General features: G+C 43.4%; 1 protein-coding gene across 1 annotated transcript in view; it reads right to left on the bottom strand.

Annotated features, from left to right (window-relative positions):
- LOC137379133 (uncharacterized) overlaps positions 1-21,897 on the bottom strand; it is a 56,835-nt gene extending 34,938 nt beyond the window's left edge. The window contains exon 1 of the mRNA XM_068049850.1: positions 21,612-21,897. Within this exon, the coding sequence (XP_067905951.1) occupies positions 21,612-21,692 (81 nt within the window). The 5' untranslated portion in view covers positions 21,693-21,897. The remainder of the gene's footprint in view (positions 1-21,611) is intronic.
- Positions 21,898-24,676: the final 2,779 nt, after the last annotated feature.

Below are 24,676 nucleotides of genomic sequence, written 5' to 3'. Positions count from 1 at the left end.
GGGACAGGACGTCAGAAATGCTCCATCCATCAATATCGGCGACCACACTCTGGAAGTGGTTCAAGAGTTCACCTACCTAGGCTCAACTATCACCAGTAACCTGTCTCTCGATGCAGAATTAAACAAGCGCATGGGAAAGGCTTCCTCTGCTATGTCCAGACTGGCCAAGAGAGTGTGGGAAAATGGCTCACTGACACAGAACACTAAAGTCCGAGTGTATCAAGCATGTGTCCTCAGTACCTTGCTCTATGGCAGCGAGGCCTGGACAACGTACGTCAGTCAAGAGCGACGTTTCAATTCATTCCATCTTCGCTGCCTCTGGAGAATCCTTGGCATCAGGTGGCAGGACCGTATCTCCAACACAGAAGTCCTCGAGGCGGCCAATATCCCCAGCATATACACCATACTACAGCGGCGCCTGAGATGGCTTGGCCATGTGAGCTGCATGGAAGATGGCAGGATCCCCAAGGACACATTGTACAGCGAGCTCGTCACTGGTACCAGACCCACCGGCCGTCCATGTCTCCGCTTTAAAGATGTCTGCAAACGCGACATGAAGTCCTGTGACATTAATCACAAGTCATGGGAGTCAGTTGCCAACGATCGCCAGAGCTGGCGGGCAGCCATAAAGGCGGGGCTAAAGCGTGGCGAGTCCAAGAGACTTAGCAGTTGGCAGGAAAAAAGACAGAAACGCAAGGAGTGAGCCAACTGTGAAACAGCCCCGACAACCAATTTTATCTGCAGCACCTGTGGAAGAGCCTGTCACTCTAGAATTGACCTTTATAGCCACTCCAAGCGCTGCTTCACAAACCACTGACCACCTCCAGGCGCTTACCCATTGTCTCTCGAGACAAGGAGGTCAAAGAAAAGTCTGCTCTTGATCATCAGTAAAGTGATGGAAGGGGTTGTTGATAGTGCTATCAAGCGGCACTTGCTCAGCAATAACCTGTTCACTGATGCTCAGTTTGGGTTCCGGCAGGGCCACTCAGCTCCTGACCTCATTACAGCCTTTGTCCAAACATGGACAAAAGAGCTGAACTCCAGAGGTGAGGTGAGAGTGACTGTCCTTGTAATCAAGGCAGCATTTGACTGAGTATGGCATCAAGAAGCCATGCCATTACCATTGCTGAATCCCCCACTATCAACATCCTGAGGGTTACCATTGACCAGAAACTGAACTGGCCAGCTACATAAATATTGTGGCTACAAATGCAGGTCAGAGGCTGGGAATTCTGTGGCGAGTAACTCACCTCCTGACTTCCCGATGCCTGTCCACCATCTACAAGGCACAAGTCAGGAGTGCGATGGAATACTCTCCACTTACCTGGATGGGTGCAGCTCCAACAAAACTCAAGAAGCTCAACACCATCCAGGATAAAGCAGCCCGTTTAATTGGCACCCCATTCACCACTGACAACAGTCACTCCCTTCACCACCAACGCACAGTGGCAACAGGGTGCACCATCTACAAGATGAACTGCAGCAACTCACCAAGGCTCCTTAGACAGCACCTTCCAAACCCGTGACCTCTACCACCGAGAAGGACAAGGGCAGCAGATGCATGGGAACACCACCATCTACAAGTTCCCCTCCAAGTCACACACCAGCCTGACTTGGGACTGTATTGCCATTCCTTCACTGTCGCTGGGTCAAAATCCTGGAACTCCCTCCCTCACAGCACTGTGGGTGTACCGACACCACATGGACTGCAGCGGTTCAAGAAGGCAGCTCACCACCACCTTCTCAAGGGTAATTAGGGATGGGCAATAAATGCTGGCTTAGCCATTGACGCCCACATCCCATGAATGAATTAAAAAAAAGGTGGATGCAAAAGAACCCATGGCACTATTCTGAAGTAAAGCAGGGAAGTTCTCCCCCGTGTCCTGACCAATATTTATTCCTCAACTGAGCAGGCTCGAGGGGCTGAATGACTTACTCCTGCTCCTAATTCGTATGTTCGTAAACTAAAAGATTATCTGGTCATTATCACATTTCTGTTTGTGGCAGTTTGCTGTGTTTCCTACATTATCACAGTGACTACACTTCAAAAGTTCTTCATTGGCTTTATAAAGCATATTGGGACATCCTGAGATTGTGAAGTGACATAAATGGTACAAATGTTTAGCATTGGGAAGCTTTTCCATTTCATTCAATGATCTCATCTAAAGGTGACATATAGTGTTAGCAAAGGTACCAGATAAACATCTGGTGCTTAAAGCACTGAAAAATATACACGCCAATGAAATCCCAAACTAAAATAGAAATAACCTGAGGTAAATATTCCCTTCTTTTTATATATGCATATCAGCTGTTTGGTGTTACGGTTTACATAGAAAACAGAAGGTGTGGCCAGAAGTCATGTTATGTACAGTGTTTGGCCATAGACTACTTTTCACAAAGGTTGAAGTTTCTTTCTTTTATATATATAATATATATTCCAATTTTCCACATGTTCCAGTTTGAAGCCTAATCATAAAGTTTTGAATCCCGTCAGCCAACTCCCATCAGTTTTGTTACTGTACACCTGCAGTATGTACAATTACTGTTTTGCCATTCTCTTGGTTGGGGCTATCTGTATGCTTTGGAATGTTTATTTTTGGAGGGTGGGAGATTAATTTTTGCTAACTTTGTTTAGCTTTACTTTTTTTCTGAGTAAGTTACTGAGAATTTTCTTCTCCTTTCTGATCGTTTCAATAAGTAGCATTCCTCTTTTACTTCTCATCAGCAGGGGACTCTGTGGTGCTGTCACACAACATGGTCATGTCATGTGTTTAGTGCAATGATTACATGCTTGTTACTGTTGTAGCAGTTGGAAGTATTTTTCTGCGAATGTGTCACTGGAGTTACTAATGAATCTGTCTGGTTGGCTTAACAGGTCCTCCAACAATGCAGGACAGGCAAATCTCCATTACTTGTGCAAATAATGTGAGGAGAAACCATACCTTGCAGGTGTGAAGAACAGGGTGTAAATCCACAGGTTAAATGACAATTATAACCATAAACTCTAAAACGTCTGAACTGTATGAGTCAATGAAGGTAGCTTGTTGCCCATTGACAATGATTAAATCATTGGGGAAAATAATAAGATTAATACTAATCTCAAAGTGGAGTGTTCTGGAGACTCCAATTCCAGCCTGGAAAATTTGACAGGTTCATACACAAGATAAATATTCTGTTCACTAGTGGGTTAGCTCACTCAGCTGGGAGCACTTCCACTGTCATTCCTAGTCCAGGAGAGAATGCTGGAGTCTTATGGCTGTGCAGCTTGTACATGGGATACAGTAAGGAAACACAATGGCAGATACAGTAACTGAAAGAGGACAACCAGCTCACTGAAAGAAACATTGCATTTATATAGCACTTTTCACAACATCCCAAAGTGCTTTACAGCCAATGAAATACTTTTGAAGTGTAGTCATTGTTATCATGTAGGAAATACAGCAGCCAGTTTGCAAACAGCAAGTTCCCACAAACAGCAATGTGACAATGACCAGAAAATCTGTTTTTTTTAGGGATATTGATTGAGGGATAATTATTGGCCATAACACTGTGGCCAACTTTCCTGTTCTTCTTCAAGAGAGTGCCATGGGATCTCTCATATTCACCTGAGAAAGTAGACAGGGACTTGGTTTAAGATCTCACCTGAAAGAAAGCACCTCTAATAATGCAGCACTCCCTCAGTACTGCACTAGAGTGGCAACCTAGATATTTGTGCTCCAGTCTCTACAGTGGGACTTGAACCCACAATCTGGAATCCATTATTAAGAAAGTAGTAGCAGGACATTTAGAAAATCATAATGCAATCAGGCAGTCAACATGGTTTCATACAAGGGAAAGCATGTTTGACAAATTTATTAGAGTTCTTTGAGGATGTAACAAGGGTGGATAAGGGGGAACCAGTAGATGTAGTGTATTTGGATTTCCAAAAGGCATTCAATAAGATGCAACATAAAAGGTTACTACACAAGATAAGAGCTCATGGTGTTGGGGGTAATATATTAGTGTGGATAGAGGATTGGCTAACTAACAGGGACATTTTCAGGTTGACAAACTGTATCTAGTGGAGTGCCACAGCAATCAGTGCTGGGGCCTCAACTACTTATGATCTATATTAATGACTTGGATGAAGGAACTGAGTGTATTGTAACCAAATTTGCGGACGATACAAAGATAGGTAGGAAAGCAAGTTGTGAGGAAAACACAAGAATCTCCAAAGAGATATAGATAGGTTAAGTAAGTGGGCAAAAATATGGTAGATGGAGTATAATTTGAGAAAATATGAGGTTGTCCAATTTGGCAGAATGAATAGAAAAGCAGAATATTATTTAAATGGAGAGAGACTGCAGAATGCTGCAGTGCAGAAGGATCTGGGTGTCCTTGTACATGAATCACAAAATGTTAGCATGCAGGTACAGCAAGTAATTAGGAAAACAAATGGAATGTTGGCATTTATTGCAAGGAGGGTGGAGTGTAAAAGTAGGGAAGTCTTGCTACAGCTATACAGGGCATTGGTGAGACTGTACTGCATGCAGTCTTGGTCTCCTTATTTAAGGAGGGATATACTTGCATTGGAAGCAGTTCAGAGAAGGTTCACTAGACTGATTGCTGGGATGAAGGGATTGTCTTATGAGGAAAGGTTGAGCAGGTTGGGCCTATACCCATTGCCGTTTAGAAGAATGAGAGGTGATCTTATTGAAACATATAAGATTCTGAGGGTAGATGCTGAAAGGATGTTTCCCCTCATGGGAGAATCTAGAACTAGGGGGCACAGTTTCAAAATAAGGTGTCTCCCTTAAAAGATTGAGGTGAGGAGGAATTTCTTCTCTCTGAGGGTCGTTAATCTTTGGAATTCTCTCCCCCAGAGAGCAGTGGAGGCTGGGTCATTGAGTATATTCAAGGCTGAGTTGGACAGATCTTTGATCTACAGGGAGTCAAGGGTTATGGGGGGCAGGCAGGAAACTGGAGTTAAGGCCAGAACCAGATCAGCCATGATCTTATTGAATGGTGGAGCAGGCTCGAGGGACCGAATGGTCTACTTCTGCTCCTATTTCTTACGATTTTACAACATTCTGACTGAGAGGCAAGAGTGCTACCTACAGAGTCACAGCTGTTGCAGCTATTTAATTTAATCTTCTAAAAGGTAGTTTTTAAATCTTAATTCAATTCAAAATTAGACATCAGCTTGGATGAGACTCGTGACTTTATCTGTTTGAAATTAATTGTGAATGAACAACGATTCCTTCAACAGCCACGCCCTGATGTCCGGCAGCTTAAGCAGTTGCATTTGTCTTCCAGGAGTGTTGCTGCCTCATATTCCAAGTGGCTGGATAAGAATGGATTGGGAAAAAGGTAAACTTTAAATGATGTGAGAAGGCATGAACAGAAAATGACACTTGTTCTTTGTGTACTCACTGGAAAAGATTACAGCAGCAATTACCTTTCTGCAGCATATCTGACATAGGCAAGGATGTTACTGAAACAGCAATAAGAAGAGAACATTAAAAAAGATGGAAGAAGGGAAATTTAAAGTGGCCAACTAAAATAGGCGGCAGATCCCTTACACATGTAAATGTGGCCTGCAATGAACAGGGTGGATATTAGAATTTTCAGTGACCACCATGGCTATGAGAAAGAGGGAAGAGGGTGTATAACAGACTGCCAGTTGGTTATCACCCATTTCACTCCCTTACCAATGACCAAGTTTACCCTCGGTAACAGAATGAGTCAACTAATACCCAGAGTCTCTTTCAATTTCGTCATTCACAAGTTTTAGCCTGTGTCAGCTTGACCCAGTTGCTGCGACCAAGTCAGAATATTGTGGGTTCCTGCCCTTGCAGCCTACTCCACATAATCTGGGTTGACACTTCAGTACAGTATTAAAGCGACTGTTGCATCATCAGAGGTGACGTCCTCCAGACCAGAGGTTCAACTGAAACCCAAGCCTGGAACATCTGCTCTCTGTTGAGGCAGGAGGCAGGAGTCAGGCATAGTGGTGAGAGATGGACCGAAAGTTGGGGTGGAACTCCATCTCAGCTGGGTTCCTGTCCCTTGGGAGCAGCCATAGCAAATTCTGGCAGTAGGCATGGACACATCTTATGCTTGGACCCCTCTCTCATGGCCCTAGTTTGGGGTGATCCTTGGGTGTTCCCCAAAAACCCCTAACAGAGATGCTGCTATATGTCTCAGCAGTGCTGATCCCAGCAGAGAGTAGATTAGGGCACCATTGTGGATTAAGAGAAGAAAATGTGTGTGCTCCTCAAATCTTTGGATTGTGCCCTGTTCCCACCCTTGGAGTAGCAGGATGCCAAGCAAGATTCTGCCTGCTTCATTGGGTGCTGCTGATGGTATGGTTAATAACCATTGTGTTCTTGGGATTTGGAGTAGGTCTGTGGCAGCTCAGATTCCTGTAGAAGACCCCGTCGTGATATTGAAGGCGGTCAGTGTATTCTCTTGATGCCTTGGCCAATATTTATGCCCCAGCCAACACCACCCAAAGCAAAATGTGTTCCTTTGTGTTTGTGAGGTCTTCTTGTTAGGTGCTAATTGCTAGTCATGTTTGCTGTCAAAACAGCAGAGAATGCACTTCAAAGTAACCATTGGTCATTAAGTGATATGGAACAGGAGAGGTGATGTATAAATGTAAGCTCGATCTGCATTTCCAACATGCCTCTAATTTTTACTCCTGGTTTTGCTGTACTTGGTGTTTGCCCCCTGGCAAATCACATATAATGCGACTAAACAAGTAGATCAGGCCAGTGACTTACTATCACAAACAAGGGAGTAATTTTGATTTTGTGTGATATTGTAACACAGGTAATATTGGATCAGTTGCCCTTTATTTTTCCGACCTATTTCTCGTTTCCATTGAAGTCAATGATGGATATCAACCCAGTATTCAGAGACCTGAGCTCTCGCCTCTGTCCACTGGGGCAGATGAACCAGTATTCGTATGAAATTCCTCTGCCCACTGCTTAAAAGGAGGCATTAACCCTTTAAAGCATCAAGCTTTAAAATAAATACTTTGACGTTCTGTTAAAACAGCAACAGAATCCCATCTGGATGCACAAATATGCTTGGTACTTATATGGTGCAATTACAATCTCCATGTAACAAGACTATCAAGCATGCTCTTTCTGCAGTCCATATACAACCTACCATAAAAAAGGCAAACAGAATCCTTAGTTTTGTAACTGGAGCCATAAAAATAAAGAGGTAGCGTTGAACTTTTAGAACTCCTTAGTTAGGTTGCAGTTGAAGTATTACCGATAATTCTGGGCACTCCATTATAGGAAGGACATAAGAACACTGTAAAAGTGGAGCATAGATTGACCAGCGATGAGGAATCACACAGAATCACAGAATCGTTACAGTGCAAGGCAAGAGGATAACCAGGGAAAGAGTAGGGTCCATTAGGGACCAAAGTGGCAATCTGTGTGTCGAGCTGGAGGACATAGCTGAGGTTTTAAATGATTACTTTTCATTTATGTTCACTATGGAGAAGGGCGATGTAGGTGTAGAGATCAGGGAGGGGGATTGTGATATGCTTGAACAAATTAGCATTGAAAGGGAGGAGGTATTAGCGTTTTTAGCAGGCTTAAAAGTGGATAAATCCCCAGGCCCAGATGAGATGTATCCCAGGCTGTTGTGTGAGGCAAGGGAGGAGATAGCAGGGGCTCTGACACAAATTTTCAAATCCTCTCTGGCCACAGGAGAGGTGCCAGAGGATTGGAGGACAGCGAATGTGGTACCATTATTCAAGAAGGGTGGCAGGGATAAACCAGGTAATTACAGTCCAGTGAGTCTAACATTAGTGATAGGGAAACTATTGGAAAAAAGTCTGAGGGACAGGATTAATCTCCACTTGGAGAGGCAGGGATTAATCAAGGACAGCCAGTGTGACTTAGTCAGGGGGAGATCGTGTCTTACAAACTTGATTGAATTTTTCAAGGAGGTGACGAGATGTGTGGATGAGGGTAAATCAGTTGATGTAGTCTACATGGACTTCAGTAAGGCTTTTGATAAGGTCCCGCATGGGAGATTGATTAAGAAGGTAAGAGCCCATGGGATCCAGGGCAATTTGCCAAATTGGATCCAAAATTGGCTTAGTGGCAGGAGGCAGAGGGTGATGGTCGAGAGTTGTTTTTGCGATTGGAAGTCTGTGACCAGTGCTGTACCACCGGGATCGGTGCTGGGACCCTTGCTGTTTGTAGTGCACATTAATGATTTAGACGTGAATATAGGAATTATGATCAGTAAGTTCAGAGGGACCTTGGTGTACTTGTTCATAGATCACTGAAGGCAGCAGCACAGGTAGATAAGGTGGTTAGGAAGGTATACAGGATACTTGCCTTTATTAGTTGAGGCACAGAATATAAGAGCAGGGAGGTTATGATGGAGCTGTATAAAACGCTAGTTGGGCCACAGCTGGAGTACAGCGTACAGTTCTGGTCGCCACACTATAGGAAGGATGTGATTGCCCTGGAGAGGAAACTTTTCCACTCCACTTCAAGTTGAATAAAATGTCAGCATTCTTGGATCAATAAAGAAGGCCCTTGGCCACTGATTCAATGTGAAATCTGTGAAATATCTAACAAAAGTAAATACTTCACAGTGACATTGATTTTTTCCTCCACCTCCTGTCACTGCAATCAATTTCCGCGCCCCCGCCCCCACCTCTCTGCCTACAGTTATATTCCTGGACTGTGAAATGATTGCTGAGATACAATGATTAAATCACAGGGTCTGCAGAAAGAGAAAAACTATTGAACTGTTAAAAGCATTTGCCTTTGAATTTGTTCTTTCACCTGTGAGAAGTTCCTGATTATTTGGCAGAGTGATTAATCTAGCAGTCAGGATTACCTAGATGTATGTTTGTGTGCCAAGCCCTCTGATTGTCATCTGCTGTAGAAAAGGGAAATTCCATAAAAGAGGTGGGACTGACAAAGCAGTTATTTACATTTTAATTTTTCTAATAATCCAGCCCTGGCGATAACACTTTTACAAATGTTGTAACTTCTGGGGGAAAAATGTTCTGCCATCTTCAGAGATGATGTATGGCAGTCAGCAAATGCCGATTACAGCACACACATCCTCTCACCACTCAACTCTGGTGACCCAGTGACAGTTGTGCATCCAATTCCCCGGCTCTCATAACAAAAATATCTTCAAAATATTCCTCGCTCACAGTGACCTCATTACTCAGGCTTTAGATTCCAAGGACCTGAATTTTGAATCCTATGGATCAGGGTGTCCATCTTTAATCCAGGCAACTACTTAAGATAAGTTTATTGCAATGGAAAAATAAACCATGTGATCATATTCAACTGAACAAACAGACAACAGAATACAGAAAAAAATCCCACCCCTGACCCAAATGCTACAACCCACTCACAACATTAATAATCGTACATACTGAAAATTTGACCTCTACCTCAACTTGGGTTTGTCTAGATGAATTCTGATGCTAATTTATTGGGTTGCCACAAAGGTTACTAATTACGTTGCACTTCCTTTATGATGCACCATGCTCTAGAAACTGTGCTGTAGTTGGAACAAATGACATATTGCATAAACACAAAGACTGCAGTCAATCTGTGCACTGATTGAATATTCTCGATCTTACTGACAAAGAAACCCATGAACTCCTCACACTTATTGTTGGAGGCAAGGGTGAAGAAGCCTGGGGAGAGGAATTTAAGACGAGAGTTTGGAGTAGAGAAAAGAAGCGTGGGGTTTTATTTGCATTCCAGGATTATCCTGGAATAGTGAGCTGTTTTAGCAGGCGGGAGCAGGACTCGATAGCACTTTATGTTGTCCAGCCAATTCTGGTGGCAAATGGCTAAACTAGTTGTCAGCCATATCTGTTGAAGCCTGCATCCCTTGGACTTAAGGAAGCAGAGATGAGGGCCATACCAGGGGAAATGGCCAGGGTGAGAGAGAGTAATGGCTTTAATGGGGACTAGGGCATCAAAGGTGGAGTTGAAGGTGCAGTTGAACAGATGGGTAGCTGCAGAAATATCAGGGTGACTGGAGGACCAAAAGCTAGGCAGGTGACATTTTAAGAGTGCAGTTGTAAGTGAATTTGGAAACATTTTTCCAGAGATAGATATAGAAGGAAGTTGGGTTGGGAGATGGGAGAGGGATGTGGGTGAAGAGCAGTACCTGAACAGAGATGGCCTTATATTTAAATATTTAAACAGTAAAATGGGGGTGTGTGAGCTTCCTTTTACTCATCTGCCAGACTAGGTATGATGAATACTGTAAAGCCAAGTGCCACCCCAATCTCCTACATCTTGGTATAAATGATGTGACTTCCTGTAGATGTACAGTCATTTCCAGACCTTTGGCAAAGCAAGACATTTTTTTCTGTGCTGCAGGGTTTTCTGACGGCAGTGTCTTTCCTCAATATTTTGCTACTTTGCACAAGCAACTTGCAAGCTACACTACAGTGGTTACAATGCAAACCATTACTGGAATCCTATCAAAAACAAAATGCAAGGCTCCTCGTTACTATAGCACTGGTCTCTGGACTGCCCGTGACAGGTACATAGAGAACACCAGTGGTTTTCCTGTGACTGATCTGACCACTAAAGGCCAACAGTCAGCTAACTTCCATATTGTGCATTTGCTCGGGATGAATGCTGCTTTGGGGGTGCTCCAAATCTGGCTGATTCAGATTAATTTGTAAAAACAAATATTCAGCGTTTATCTTAATTTGATCCTGGATTTGGAAAGCCCTTTAAGGCATTTGCTTGCACCATACCATTTGTCTTTGTGACTCTGTGGCTTTATCCAGTGCAACTGAATTCGGCGAATTTATAAATACTACAATTTTTAACTGTACATTTTCAGCATGATGCTAAATAATACTTGCCTCCACATAGCACTGTTGCTGATGCTGATGCTTGTTTCCCCTGGCTGGGGACTCTAGAACACGGGGCCATAGTCTCAGAATAAGGGGGACCAGCCATTTAGGACTGCGATGAGGAGAAATGTCTTCACTGCAAATCTTTAGAATTCTCTACCTCGGAGAGGTGTGAATGCTCAGTCGTTGAGCATATTCAAGACTGAGACTGATAGATTTTTGGGCACAAATGGAATCAAGGGATCTGGGAATTGGGTGGGTAAGCCAAGTTGATGGAGAAGATCAACCATAATATTGAATGGCAGAGCAGACTTGAGGGCCCCTACGACCTACTCCAGCTTCTATTTCTTATGTTCTTAGCAGATTATCAAGATTTCAAAGCACTGCACTTAAATTAGTTTTGAAGTATATAGACACAGTAATTGTTGTTATGTAGGCAAAAGAAAAATGACATTAGGATGTGTAGCCAGAGTGTTAAAATGCTAGTCCCAGGAGCTGTATAGAACATTAGCATAGCCCTATCTGGAGCACTGCCTACAATTCCAGTCATTGTATTATAGTGGAGACACCCTGGGGCAAAAATTCTCATGGGTGTCATCTACCAATACATGTGCGGCAGGGCTGTCCTCACGGCTGCAAATCGATAGCTACAGGTTCCAACGCACATCGTGGGTTGGGGTCATTTGCAAGGTCAGAACAATCTGCCAAGGCCTGCAGGGATGCTTCAGAGATGCAAGTCCCAATCCGCTGTTGTAAAGGCCACGGAGGGGGGTCCTCCTGGGTTGAAGGCTAAAATCATTGAAAGAAAACTTTAGCTGCTAAGCAAGCCTGTGCTTGTGGCTTCCAAGACCATCGATCCCTCTGGCATTGATTAATTTTCATCAAGTGCCACCATGAAATTCTTAGCTGGATGGCAATGGGTTCCACCCCAGATTCCAGTCCCCCACCTGCCCTCTCTCTACCGCAGGGAATTTCAAACCTTGGTCGAGTGTACAAAGGAGACCAATTAAATTAATACTGGGGATCTTAGATAGAGAATAAGGAAACAGTGAACACTGCCTTAGGGAAAAGAAGGCATCAGAGAAACGTTAAGTTTTATGAATTCTAAGGGGTATACACAAACAGAACCCTAATACACAACAACAAACTTTATCATCAACGATGATTGCCTCAAGTACAGAAGTGGCCACCTTAGATGATGTGTCAGCCATGACTCAGTGGACAGCACTCTTGCCTCTGAGTCAGAAGGTTCATAGTCTCACTCCAGGACTTGAGCACAAAATCTAGGCTGCCACTTCAGTGCAGTACTGAGAGAGTGCTGCTCAGCCAGAGGCATCATCTTTCAGATGAGAGGTTAAACCGAGGCTCAGTCTGCCCTCTCAGGTGGCTGTTAAAGATCACGTGGCACTATTTTGAAGAACAGCAGGACTGTTATTCCTGGCATCCTGACCAATATTTATCTCTCAATCAGCATCACAAAAAAAGCTGATTATCTAGTCATTATCACATTGCTGTTTGTGGGAGCTTGCTGTGTGCAAATTGACTGTTGTGTTTCCTACATTACAAAAGTGACTACATATCAAAAGTACTTCATTGGCTGTAAAGCACTTTGGGATGTCTTTGGGTTGTGAAAGGTGCTATATAAAATCAAGTATTTTTTTTAGATTTAGATACTTCACACAGGTTAGTGAACGAGAAAAGACGGAACAGTTGCCCTGGGAGGCAGAAAACATCAACAAATTCAAGGGGGAGCTGGGGAGCAGTTTTGCAAAAGAAGCAATTTAGAGATACGAGAGATGAGACCAAAAATCAAGAGATGGGAACACAGCTAATTGGTGCTCACTACCGACCATCATACCAAATTTGCTGATCCATGCTGTCAGCAAGGAAACACCTCCACTTTTCAGCTTATAGAGTACAGAATAGTTTCTGACCACAATGGTGTCTCCAATGTTGCAAACCGCAGCAGAAGCAAACAACAAAGGAACCATTTTGTAGATCGCCTGTGATCACGTATCAAGTGATAACAGGTTGCACAGGAAAGTGTAATTACTACTATTCTACAAAAGCGTAAGAGGTGAACATTTTACATGGGACCCCAAATATCTCCCTACAGAAACCCTCAGTGCTACAGGGATGTCCTGCGTAAACCTGGATAGCATCACATGCCCCAGATAAAAATAATTCCACTCAAGACAGGACTGGAGGTGAGGCCAGATACTTGAGACTTAACAGTGGAAATCCCAGGGATTATTTTGACAAGAGTTGGTACAGTCCCAGGTGTCCGATTTTCTCTTAACAAAAGTGTCAGTTCATTTCAAAGTGCATGGAAGAAAATGCTGATCCTTAAGAGGGAAGTGTGAAGCTGCCAACAGTTTGATATAACAAGGCAAGCATCAAACAATAGAATAAAAACTATGAATGTAGGATCGGATAGTATAATTGACACTATTCCATATTCCTGAATTGCAGGAAGTTGTGAGGCAAAGGGAAAAAAAATAATCAATCAATCACTACATAGAAATCATGGGAATTGGAGTCGAAAATGAGATCCAAAGACATTGGAGTCTATTGGCCTAACACATCCACAAAGACAAGTCTGAAACAACAACTTGCATTTATATAGTGTCTTTAACGTAGTAAACAATCCCAAGGCACTCCACAGGAGCATCATCAGACAAAATTTAGCACCAAGGCACAAAAGGGGGTATGAGTATCAAAAGCTTGGTCAAAGTGGTAGGTTTTAAGAAGCGTGCTAAAGGAGGAGAGAGAGGTTGTGAGCTGGAGAGGTTTGGAGAGCGGATGGTGTAATTCCCAGCTTAGGGCCTAGACAACTGAAGGCATGGTTGCCAATGGTGGGGCGAAGGAAACTGAGGATGTGCAAGAGGGCAGAATTGGAGGAGCATAGAGATCTGAGGGCTGAAGGGCTGGAGGAGGTGTAGAGATAAAGGTGAAGTCATGGAGGGATTTGAACAGAAGGATGACAATGTTAAATTCTAAGCAATAGATATCGATGAAGGAGCCATTCTGCACTCAGGCACAGAATCATCTCATACTATTACATAAAAACACACCTGCGAGTAGAGCCTGAAAAACTTTCTGACGACAGTTTGAGGGAGTGGAGAAGCATGGTTATGTAATGAGAATCATAAAGGATTTCACAGTTATGTCCTATGGATCTTATTTCAATCACCTGTAAATCTTAAACCAACAGGAGTCATTTTCTGATTGTGGTGATTGCAAAGTGGAGTCCCACCAGGTACTGGAACTTCAGATGAAACTGAAGGTTGGAAAAGTTTTCATTCTATATGCCTGATCATTTTTCTGAATGCGCTTGTGTTGGAAAAGACTCCCTGCCAGACACATAAAGCTGGAAAATTACCCCTTAAATCTTTCCTAGTCTCTTGACACACTTGTGTCTGTCAATGGCTGAAATAATCAGCTGTGACTCCTGGAACTAATCTATGAACACATGCAGTGGACGCTCAGCTTTTTCCTAGAAGTTGTAGCCTAGCAATAAACATGTCTGGGTGTGAGCTGGGAACTGATAAGTTTAAAAAGACTTTAGTAACTGTATTTTTGCTTCCTGGGCAGAGAATTTTAGACACTTACAACACATCAGCTCCATTTTGCTGTGCCAACACTCATTAGTTATCTACTTAGCCTATTCCCCTTCTCTTACCCTTTAATTTTTTTCAAATGTTGTCCACTTCCCTTTTAAAACCTATTAAAGATTCTGCTTCCACCATTGCCGAAATGTCAGCAATGGACTGGTTGGCAGAATGACTTGCTGCTGTGTTATGTATTCTTTGTAATTCTAGATCATTGCTTATGTTAGGACATAACAACCTAAAAACTTCCTGCATAACAAAATTCTCTTAATCCCTTTCTTCATGGCTTTTTTGTATACATTCATTCAGCTGACTCTGCTGCTTCCCTCCGTTCACCGAGCCCACAATGTCAAACTTCCTTTAAGGTACTCCCTGCCCTAACCTGGAATTTACATCTTTCTCTAGTTTCTTTACTGGCTCCCCTCATGCCCTGTCCAAGCTCATCTAGTCCACGAGACCCACCTCTTGCTCTCTAGACCAGATTCCTCCTAAACTGTTGACCACCCAACTTCCCTTCCTGGCTCCAATGTTTGTTAATATTGTTAACAGTTCCCTCTCAGGTTCTGTCCCTCTCTCCTTCAAATCTGCCATCATCACCCTTCTCCTCAAAAAACTAACCCTGGTCCCCTCTGTCCATGCAAAATATCACCCCATCTCCAACCTCCCTTTTCTCCCCAAAGTCCTTGAATGTGTTGTCACCTTCATGGCTTAAGCATGTTTGTACATTTCATACACCAACCCTGCCATTCATTCATTAACTTCACAAGGACCAATACAAGAATTTCCAATACAACTGGGTTACAATGTCCTCTTCTTTTACCTTTCCTTTCTGTCTCTTTTTTCTCTTTCTTGATCCACTCTCTTTCTTTCCCTCTTTATTTCTCTGTCTCTAATTTGACTCTAATTCACACTATTTCCTTCTGTCATTCACCATATTTATTTCTCTATTCTTTTGTTTCATTGGGTGAAGAGATTGACCAATGAACATAATGTTTTTGTGATCCCAGATGCGATATTCAGTAGACCAGGTAGAATTTGTCCTGCATGGCTATCAGACATTCCATGCAATCTAAGCTTCAGGCAAATCTGATGAGCAGGTCAGACCTCACACTTTTCTCTCCAGTAAAATGCTGCAATACTTGTAGAATATCTCTATTTAAAAAAATCAGATTACCCTCCTACATAAGAACAGGAACAGCAAGGGGCTATTTAGCCCCTCGAGCCTGTTCCACCATTCAATGAGATCATAGTTGATTTGCAACCGAACTCCATATACTCGCCTTTGCCCCATATCCTGAATACCTTAGGCTGACAAAAATCTCAAATTTAAAATTAACAATGGATCTAGCATCAATTGCCATTTGCAGAAGTTCCATTTTTCTACTATCCTTTGTGCGTAGAAGTGTTTCCTAATTTCACTCCTGAAATATCTGGCTCTAGTTTTAGGCTATGCCCCCTAATTCTCAAATCCCCAACCAGTTGAAATAGTTTCTCTCTATCTACCCTATCTGTTCCCCTTAATAGCTTGAAAACCTGGATCAAATCACCCCTTAACATTCTAAATTCCCAGGGAATACAACCCTAATGAAGTAACGTGGACAAAAATGCAGCAAATGATTTTGTATTGAAAGCAACATTTCCACTGGTTCAAGAAAGCAGACAGAAAAGTGAAGCAACCACTTAAAGGTAAGGACACCACCTGACTCTGAACCACTGACCCATTCTGAAACTCTAGAGGAAATCTGAATTGTAACAAATATATGGTAAGTGATTAGGAACTATTTATAACTAAAACAACAACAAAACAATCCCTCTGGCTTTTGAGATGATTCATAGAAATAGTTTCAACATTAGTTGCATTGAAACCTGAGATAGAATCAGAGAATCTTACAGCACAGAAAGAGGCCATTTGGTCCATCGTGTCTGTGCTGGCTCTTTGAAAGAGCTGTCCAATTTAGTTCCATATCCCTATTCCTGATAGACCTGCAAATTAATCCTCTTCAAGTCCATGTATGTAAAGATAATGAGTTATTGTAGCCAAAATTGCATATGCAATTAAAACTCCTATAGGCTGTCAACCTGTTCTACCCCCTGACACAGTTATCATTCTTTTCCCCCCCCAACTAATTTCCTTTCTTCTCCTGAAGGCACTGACCTTTGCTGGGATACAATTCAGCAAGTGGCAATCCTGTGCTGGATTAGCTGACCTTGGACAATGTGACATACTGAATCTCATCTGGGGCCAGGAAACAATCAGCGACAATTCTTCATGTGTGGGCCTCGACACTGAGTGGTGCCAGGCAATTTGACTGTGGGGGCATCACAGCCAAGCACAGTTCTAGGAAAGTAGAAATTGCTGGATTGAAAAAAGACCAAGGCCCCTCCAGTTCACCTTCTACCATCTTGGTAGCATCTTGATGCAATGGTAATAAGAGTTAATTCAATCACAGCGATCAATCTCGATCAATTAGTCGAGAACAGACCCAGACATAAGGCAAGGAAAACCCCCAGTGGTGGAAAGTTTGGGAACTTTACCCAATTCTATCCTTATTCAACATCCACACATTCACTTTTCAGCCATATTTATTGGATTGTGATCAGGAGCAGGACCCCAAACTGATTGTTTGTCTTCTTGGATAATGTTTGGTTTATCACATTTGCTGAGGTTAGCTAACTCAGCAGAGGGCACAGTTATCCTTCGAAGTGATGTGGTATAATGTTGTCATATAAAACGCCAGAATATTAATTCACCTTTACAGCCAACATTATTGATCTTCCGTCAGCTGGTAGATAAAGGATCCCAGCAGTACAGAAACCAGTTTACTAATAATAAATATAATGTAAAGTAATTGATCATAAGAATTAAGAAATGGGAGCTGGAGGAGGCCATTTGGCCCTTCAATCCTGCTCTGCCATTCAACTAGATCATGGCTGATCTTCTACCTCAATTCCACCTTCCTGCACCCTTGGTACCCAAAAATCAATCAATCTTTATCTTGAACATACTCAACAATTGAGCATCCAAGCCCTCTGGAGTAGAGAATTCCAAAGATTCACAACCCTTTAAGTGAAGTAATTTCTCCTCAGTCCCAAATTGCTTACCCCTTATTGAGACTGTGATCCCGTGTTCTAGATTCCCCAGCCAGGGGAAACATTTCCTCAGCACCCACCCTGTCAAGCCCTTTAAGAATGTTATATGTTTCAATTAGATCATAGAGAGATACAGCACTGAAACAGGCCCTTCGGCCCACTGAGTCTGTGCTGAACTGACAATTACCTCTCCAACATGTCCAAAACTCCAAGGTCACATTTGGTCCCACCCACCTGTCAATCCATAGCCTCCATTAACTTGCTGTCCCCCAGTGCACTGAATTTAACATCCTCACCATACTGTCGAGGTGCATGCCTTTTTGCTGTTAAGCTTCTCAGCCAGATAGCCTCCCAATACAACTTCATAACCGCTGTACCTTGTTACTTCCCTCTACACCTTTAATACTCTTGATAACATCTTTGTCTTTGACCACTCTATCGGTCAATTATCCTGTTGTCTCACGGTTGGGACAGGTTATCAAATGTATCCTGCAAATGCAAGTTGCTATCATATCACTGACGATGCCATCTGCAATATATCTTTTTCCTGTTGGCTGACTCAGGGCAATAGAATTATACCTTTGAGTACCATGGTTGAGTTCACTTGTCTGAATGCCATTGAGCTATGTGATCAACTGATGAGTTTACCGATCAAATGCATTGTGAAATTTAATATATTATGTTCTTATCCTCTTCTAGAAACACCTCATAGAATTCCAATGATTGACCTGCCTTGTGTGATGAATTCATTTCCATCACTTTCACTGGATACTCTTGAATTGTTTATGCTAAGACAGCGCTATTTTTCTCACCTTAGATATCAAGCTAATAATTATAATTCCCTGCCTTACGCTTGTGGATTTTTTTTTCAGAGATTGAAGTCTTGTTATCCATTTTTCAGTCCCCTATGAAACACAATGCTTGTATACATTTATTCTGCTTAACTTATCAGAGTATTTGTTTTATTTTGAGGTTGTATTGGGAGGGAAACTGGCTGAGGAGTTCAACATTCGTGGTGGGTCATCAAAAGGTGAGTGTTTTAGTGCAGCTGAGATTTGGCACTTGCGAATCTCACCACAGTACAGACAGAAGGGAATAGTACAGAGGAATATTCTGTCTGAGTGCAGAGTTTGAGTAGCCATTGGCAGCTTTCTCCCAATATAGGGAGAGTGTGGTGGAAGAGTGAGCAGTGCAGGAGAACTGAGGCTTATCACACGTATACCAGATACTACTTCAGGCTCACTTTCCTACACAATGGAAGAATGATAGGTGCAATGGGAGTCAGTTATCTGGGCAGGTGGGAAAGGAATATCCTTATCCTCACCAAGTCCTGTTCAACCTTCACCATGTACTCACTGACGTACATTGGCTTCTGGTTTGGCAACCTGTTGATTTTAAAATTCTCGTCCTTCTTTTCAAATCCCACCAGAACCTCATCCCTCCCTATCTCTGTAACCTCCTCCAGCCCTACCACCCTCAGTTCTCTGTGCTTCCCTAATTTTAATCACTCCACCATTGGCAGCCGTGCCTTTAGTTGCTCTGCTCTGGAATTCCCTCCCTAAACCTCTCTGTTTCTCTACTGTCTCGCCTCCGTTAAGATGCTCCTCAAAATCTACCTGTTTGACCAAGATTTCAGTCACTTGTCCTAATATCTCCTTAAGTGGCTTGATGTCAAAGTTTGTCTGATAATGCTCCTGTCAAGTGCCTTGGGATGTTTTACTATGTTAAGGGAGCTATATAAATGCCAGTTGTTGTGGTTGAGTAGACGAGGGGGCTCAGGCTTAGCAAGGATGGTTTAAAAAGGGCTGCTGGATTACCAACTATTCACATTGTGTGAGGACAAGCAGTGACAATAATGTTCATCAGTGCCAGAGGGACTTCATAGCATCCACATCTCTTTTTGATTATTTTCCGCACTTGCTCGTGGCATTTTAGAGATCTATGCACCTGAACCCCCAAGTCTCTTTGGATATCCACTGTACTTAACCTCTTCCCATTTAGAAAGTACCCTGCTCTATCCTTTTTTGATTCAAAATGGATAATCTCACACTTGCCCACATTGAAATTCATCTGCCACAGTTTTGCCCACTCACCTAGTCTGTCAATATCTCCTTGAAATTTTATGCCATCATCTAGACTGTCTACAATGCTGCCTAACTTTGTATCATCAGCAAATTTGGATATATGACTTACTATGCCATCGTCCAAGTCATTAATGAATAATGTGAATAATTGAGGCCCCAACACAGATCCCTGTGAGACACCACTAGTCACATCCTGCCAATCGGATTACTTACCCATTATCCCCACTCTCTGTCGCCTACCACTCAACCAACCAACTTCCTAACCATGTCAATAATTTGTCCTTAACTCCATGAGCTTCTACCTTAGTTAACAGTCTCTTATGTGGGACTTTATCAAATGCCTTCTGGAAGTCCATATAATTAAATAACATCCATAGACATTCCCCTGTCCACTACCTTAGTCACCTCTTCAAAAAATTCAGTGAGATTTATCAGGCATGACCTTCCCATCATGAATCCATGCTGGCTGTCCCTGATTAACTGAAATTTTTCTAGGTGTTCAGTCACCCTATCCTTGATTATAGACTCCAGCAACTTGCCCACCACAGATGTCAGGCTAACTGGTCTGTAATTTCCTTGGTTCCCCCTTTCACCCTTCTGAAACAGTGAAGTGACATGTGCAACTTTCCAATCCAGAGGGACCACTCCTGAATCTAGGGAACTCTGAAAGACTATAGTTAGGGCATCTACAATGTGCTCCCCTACTTCCTTTAACACCCTCGGATGGAAACAGTCAGGTCCTGGGGAATTCTCACTCTTTAGTTCCATTAATTTCCTTGTTACTGATGTTTTACTTATGTTAATTGTATTAAGTCCCTGTCCCCTATCGGCTATTAATTTTTTCAGGACTAGGAGCAAGAGCCATTTGGCCCCTTGAGCATGGAATTATTTGCAATCTTGTTTTTAGTAAACCTGTTCTTGGTGTGTGACCTGAGTCAGCCATTGATTGATGACTTCAGTCTGCAGAGATGCACCAATATGGTAACTATCAGTGCATTGCTGTCCAGTTCTGCACCTCAGCCTGAAAGACTGGCATTTGCAGGATTTCTGCCACATTTACACTGAGGTCCAAATTCAGGTTGGAGGGTGAGTGAGACTTTTGCTTTTTTCAGCTCCATCCCCAGTCAGCTCTGAGGACCATTTCTGCTGGCCCAATAATTCCAATTAAAGAGGGTTGATTAATTCATAGTGCCAAAGTTTTGATCCTGGGAGAAAGCATTTATTTTGTTATCTTTTGGGCCAATTAAGCGTCTTTAGCTCCCTCCATCAGATTGGCATTCTGACACTCCAATTTTCCATCCTTTACTCAGGGCAGACACTTTGGGCAGAGTTCTTGCAGCAGTGGTGAAGGAAGATTCAGGTTCCCATAGGCAATATCCAATTGCACAGCTCTAGTTTTTGCCCCTGTCAAAAGTGGGGTCCAAAGATACGAGTGCATCACATTCATGATGTTAACACGGCAGTGGAGCACGCATGGGTGCTGCTATCACAGACCTGACTTCATCTTTGGCTTTAAAATAGGGAAATTTACTTTTTAGCCCCAAAGAAATCAATAGGAACTGACTTGAATATTCTTTATCTGTACGTCATGCTCTTGGCCACATTCTCTCCCTTCCTTTTAATTTAATATAAATAAAGGAAGTAGGAGCATAATGATTCTTAGTAATACTTACTTGGAAAGTAACCCTCAGGCACCTTCAACTTCACAGGACACGGTTGCAATTGGTAAATGTTGCGGTTGTTAATAGTTTTGGAAAAGTTTTCTTCTCAATGCTAAAAGTGAGTTTGAAGGTTTTGCACTATAATACAAATTTACAACAAGTTGTCTTTCTCAGGGTAAAGTAGCTGACAGCAGGTGACAGACCGAAGGAGATGAGCGTTTGACAGCCGAGCTGCACGGCTGACAACTCCGGCCCCTCCGTTCACAGAGAGAGTGTGGAGAAAGGTGCAGCAGACACTTACATGTGCGGCTAGAGCCGAGACACAGAAGAGAATCCCGGTCCACTTCTGGAGAATGCAGGGCGCTGACAAACTGCGTTTCATTGTCGGTGACGAATGCACGGGTGAAATTAAACACAATCTCTTCCTCAAGCCTCAGCCTCAGCTGCCCAGAGCGATGGGACTGTGTCTCAGGACCTTATCCTTGTGCTTGTGCTGGTGAGCTCCCGGGGTAGACACACATCGCCGCTGAGTTTGTGCGTTACCTCGCTGGTTTGGAAAAATCTGACTGCAGCATGAGTTTGCGGAAGTTTACCAGCCAGTAACATGACACTGACATAAACTCTGCGTCCCAGCGATATGCTGCAACGAGATAAGGCTGCTACCATATCAAACCCACATTGCTCTATTACACACATGCAGAAGTGATTCCTTTTTTTTTGGTTTTAAGAACAGTTTGTATTTTCTGTTTTCTTAATCCTGTCATGGATTTGTGAATGAACAGGTACACCATTATTTATTTGGGATTCACTGTCCCAAGAATTTTCATTTTCTTTATTGGATGGTTCAATATGTGTACCCCTACCCTCCCTCCGCCAATATCAGGGTTGCCAATTCTGGTTGGAGGCATTCCTGGAGGTTTCATCACATTGCACCCCACCTGCAACTGCCTTGTCCAGTCAAACAGTCTTTTTTCAACACCCATTACCCCCAATATTTTTATAACTAATAAACCTCTTCAAAGAATATGAAAAATCCCACAAGTGTTTTAGTTTCCCTTATCTTGTTTCTCCCAGTTTTGCTCTCAGCAATCTTAATTAATCTTTGATTCCTGGAGACTCCACGACAACCCTGGAGGGTTGGCAACCCTACTCTCCGCCCTTTCTCTTTCCCTATTTCCCCATTCCCCCTCTCCCTTTCATCTTTCCATGTCTGTCTTTTTCTCTCTTTTTCTTTTCTCTTCTCTTCTGATAATTTTTCTCTCTCCCATGTCTCCTCTTTACCTCTCTGTGCCTGTTAGCCAAGAGATTGCTGATAGTGTGCTACTCAGCTGTTAATTGTGGGTTACATAATGGTTTCTGAGAGGAGTTACTCTCATCATGCCCCATGATGTTGGTTTTCTTGAGGCTGATGGTTAGGCCAAATTCGTTGCAGGCAGCCGCAAACCTGTCAATGAGACTCTGCAGGCACTCTTCAGTGTGAGATGTTAAAGCAGCATCGTCAGCAAAGAGGAGTTCTCTGATGAGGACTTTCCGTACTTTGGACTTCGCTCTTAGACAGGCAAGGTTGAACAAACTGCCCCCTGATCTTGTGTGGAGGAAAATTCCTTCTTCAGAGGATTTGAACGCATGTGAAAGCAGCAGGGAGAAGAAAATCCCAAAAAGTGTGGGTGCGAGAACACAGCCCTGTTTCACACCACTCAGGATAGGAAAGGGCTCTGATGAGGAGCCACCATGTTGAATTGTGCCTTTCATATTGTCATGGAATGAGGTGATGATACTTAGTAGCTTTGGTGGACGTCCAATCTTTTCTAGTAGTCTGAAGAGACCACGTCTGCTGACGAGGTCAAAGGCTTTGGTGAGATCAATGAAAGCAATGTAGAGGGGCATCTGTTGTTCACGGCATTTCTCCTGTATCTGACAAAGGGAGAACAGCATGTCAATGGTCGATCTCTCTGCACGAAAGCCACACTGTGCCTCAGGGTAGACGCGCTCGGCCAGCTTCTGGAGCCTGTTCAGAGCAACTCGAGCAAAGACTTTCCCCACTATGGGCAGCACAGTGGCGCAGTGGTTAGCACCGCAGCCTCACAGCTCCAGCGACCTGGGTTCAATTCTGGGTACTGCCTGTGTGGAGTTTGCAAGTTCTCCCTGTGTCTGCGTGGGTTTTCTCCGGGTGCTCCGGTTTCCTCCCACAAGCCAAAAGACTTGCAGGTTGATAGGTAAATTGGCCATTATAAATTGCCCCTAGTATAGGTAGGTGGTAGGGAAATATAGGGACACGTGGGGATGTGGTAGGAATATGGGATTAGTGTAGGATTAGTATAAATGGGTGGTTAATGGTCGGCACAGACTCGGTGGGCCGAAGGGCCTGTTTCAGTGCTGTATCTCTAAACTAAACTGAACTATGCTGAGCAGGGAGATTCCACGGTAGTTGTTGCAGTCACCGCGGTCACCTTTGTTTTTATAGTGGGTGATGATATTGGCATCGCACATGTCCTGAGGTACTGCTCCCTCGTCCCAGCACAGGCATAGCAGTTCATGTAGTGCTGAGAGTATAGCAGGCTTGGCACTCTTGATTATTTCAGGGGTAATGCTGTCCTTCCCAGGGGCTTTTCCGCTGGCTAGAGAATCAATGGCATCACTGAGTTCCGATTTGGTTGGCTGTATGTCCAGCTCATCCATGACTGGTAACTATCACCAGTAACCTGTCTCTAGATGCAGAAATCAACAAGCGCATGGGTAAGGCTTCCACTGCTATGTCCAGACTGGCCAAGAGAGTGTGGGAAAATGGCGCACTGACACGGAACACAAAAGTCCGAGTGTATCAGGCCTGTGTCCTCAGTACCTTTCTCTATGGCAGCGAGGCCTGGACAACGTATGCCAGCCAAGAGCAACGTCTCAATTCATTCCATCTTCGCTGCCTCCGGAGAATACTTGGCATCAGGTGGCAGGACCATATCTCCAACACAGAAGTCCTTGAAGCGGCTAACATCCCCAGCTTGTACACACTACTGAGTCAGCGGTGCTTGAGATGGCTTGGCCATGTGAGCCGCATGGAAGATGGCAGGATCCCCAAAGATACATTGTACAGCGAGCTCGCCATTGGTATCAGACCCACCGGCCGTCCATGTCTCCGCTATAAAGACGTCTGCAAACGCGACATGAAATCGTGTGACATTGATCACAAGTCGTGGGAGTCAGTTGCCAGCATTCGCCAGAGCTGGCGGGCAGCCATAAAGACGGGGCTAAATTGTGGCGAGTCGAAGAGACTTAGTAGTTGGCAGGAAAAAAGACAGAGGCGCAAGGGGAGAGCCAACTGTGCAACAGCCCCAACAAACAAATTTCTCTGCAGCACCTGTGGAAGAGCCT

This window comes from Heterodontus francisci, chromosome 2 (assembly GCF_036365525.1).
Source record: "Heterodontus francisci isolate sHetFra1 chromosome 2, sHetFra1.hap1, whole genome shotgun sequence".
Classification (NCBI taxonomy): domain Eukaryota; kingdom Metazoa; phylum Chordata; class Chondrichthyes; order Heterodontiformes; family Heterodontidae; genus Heterodontus; species Heterodontus francisci.
The sequence above is the reverse complement of the archived record's forward strand: the minus strand, read 5'-3'. Positions and strand labels throughout refer to the sequence as shown.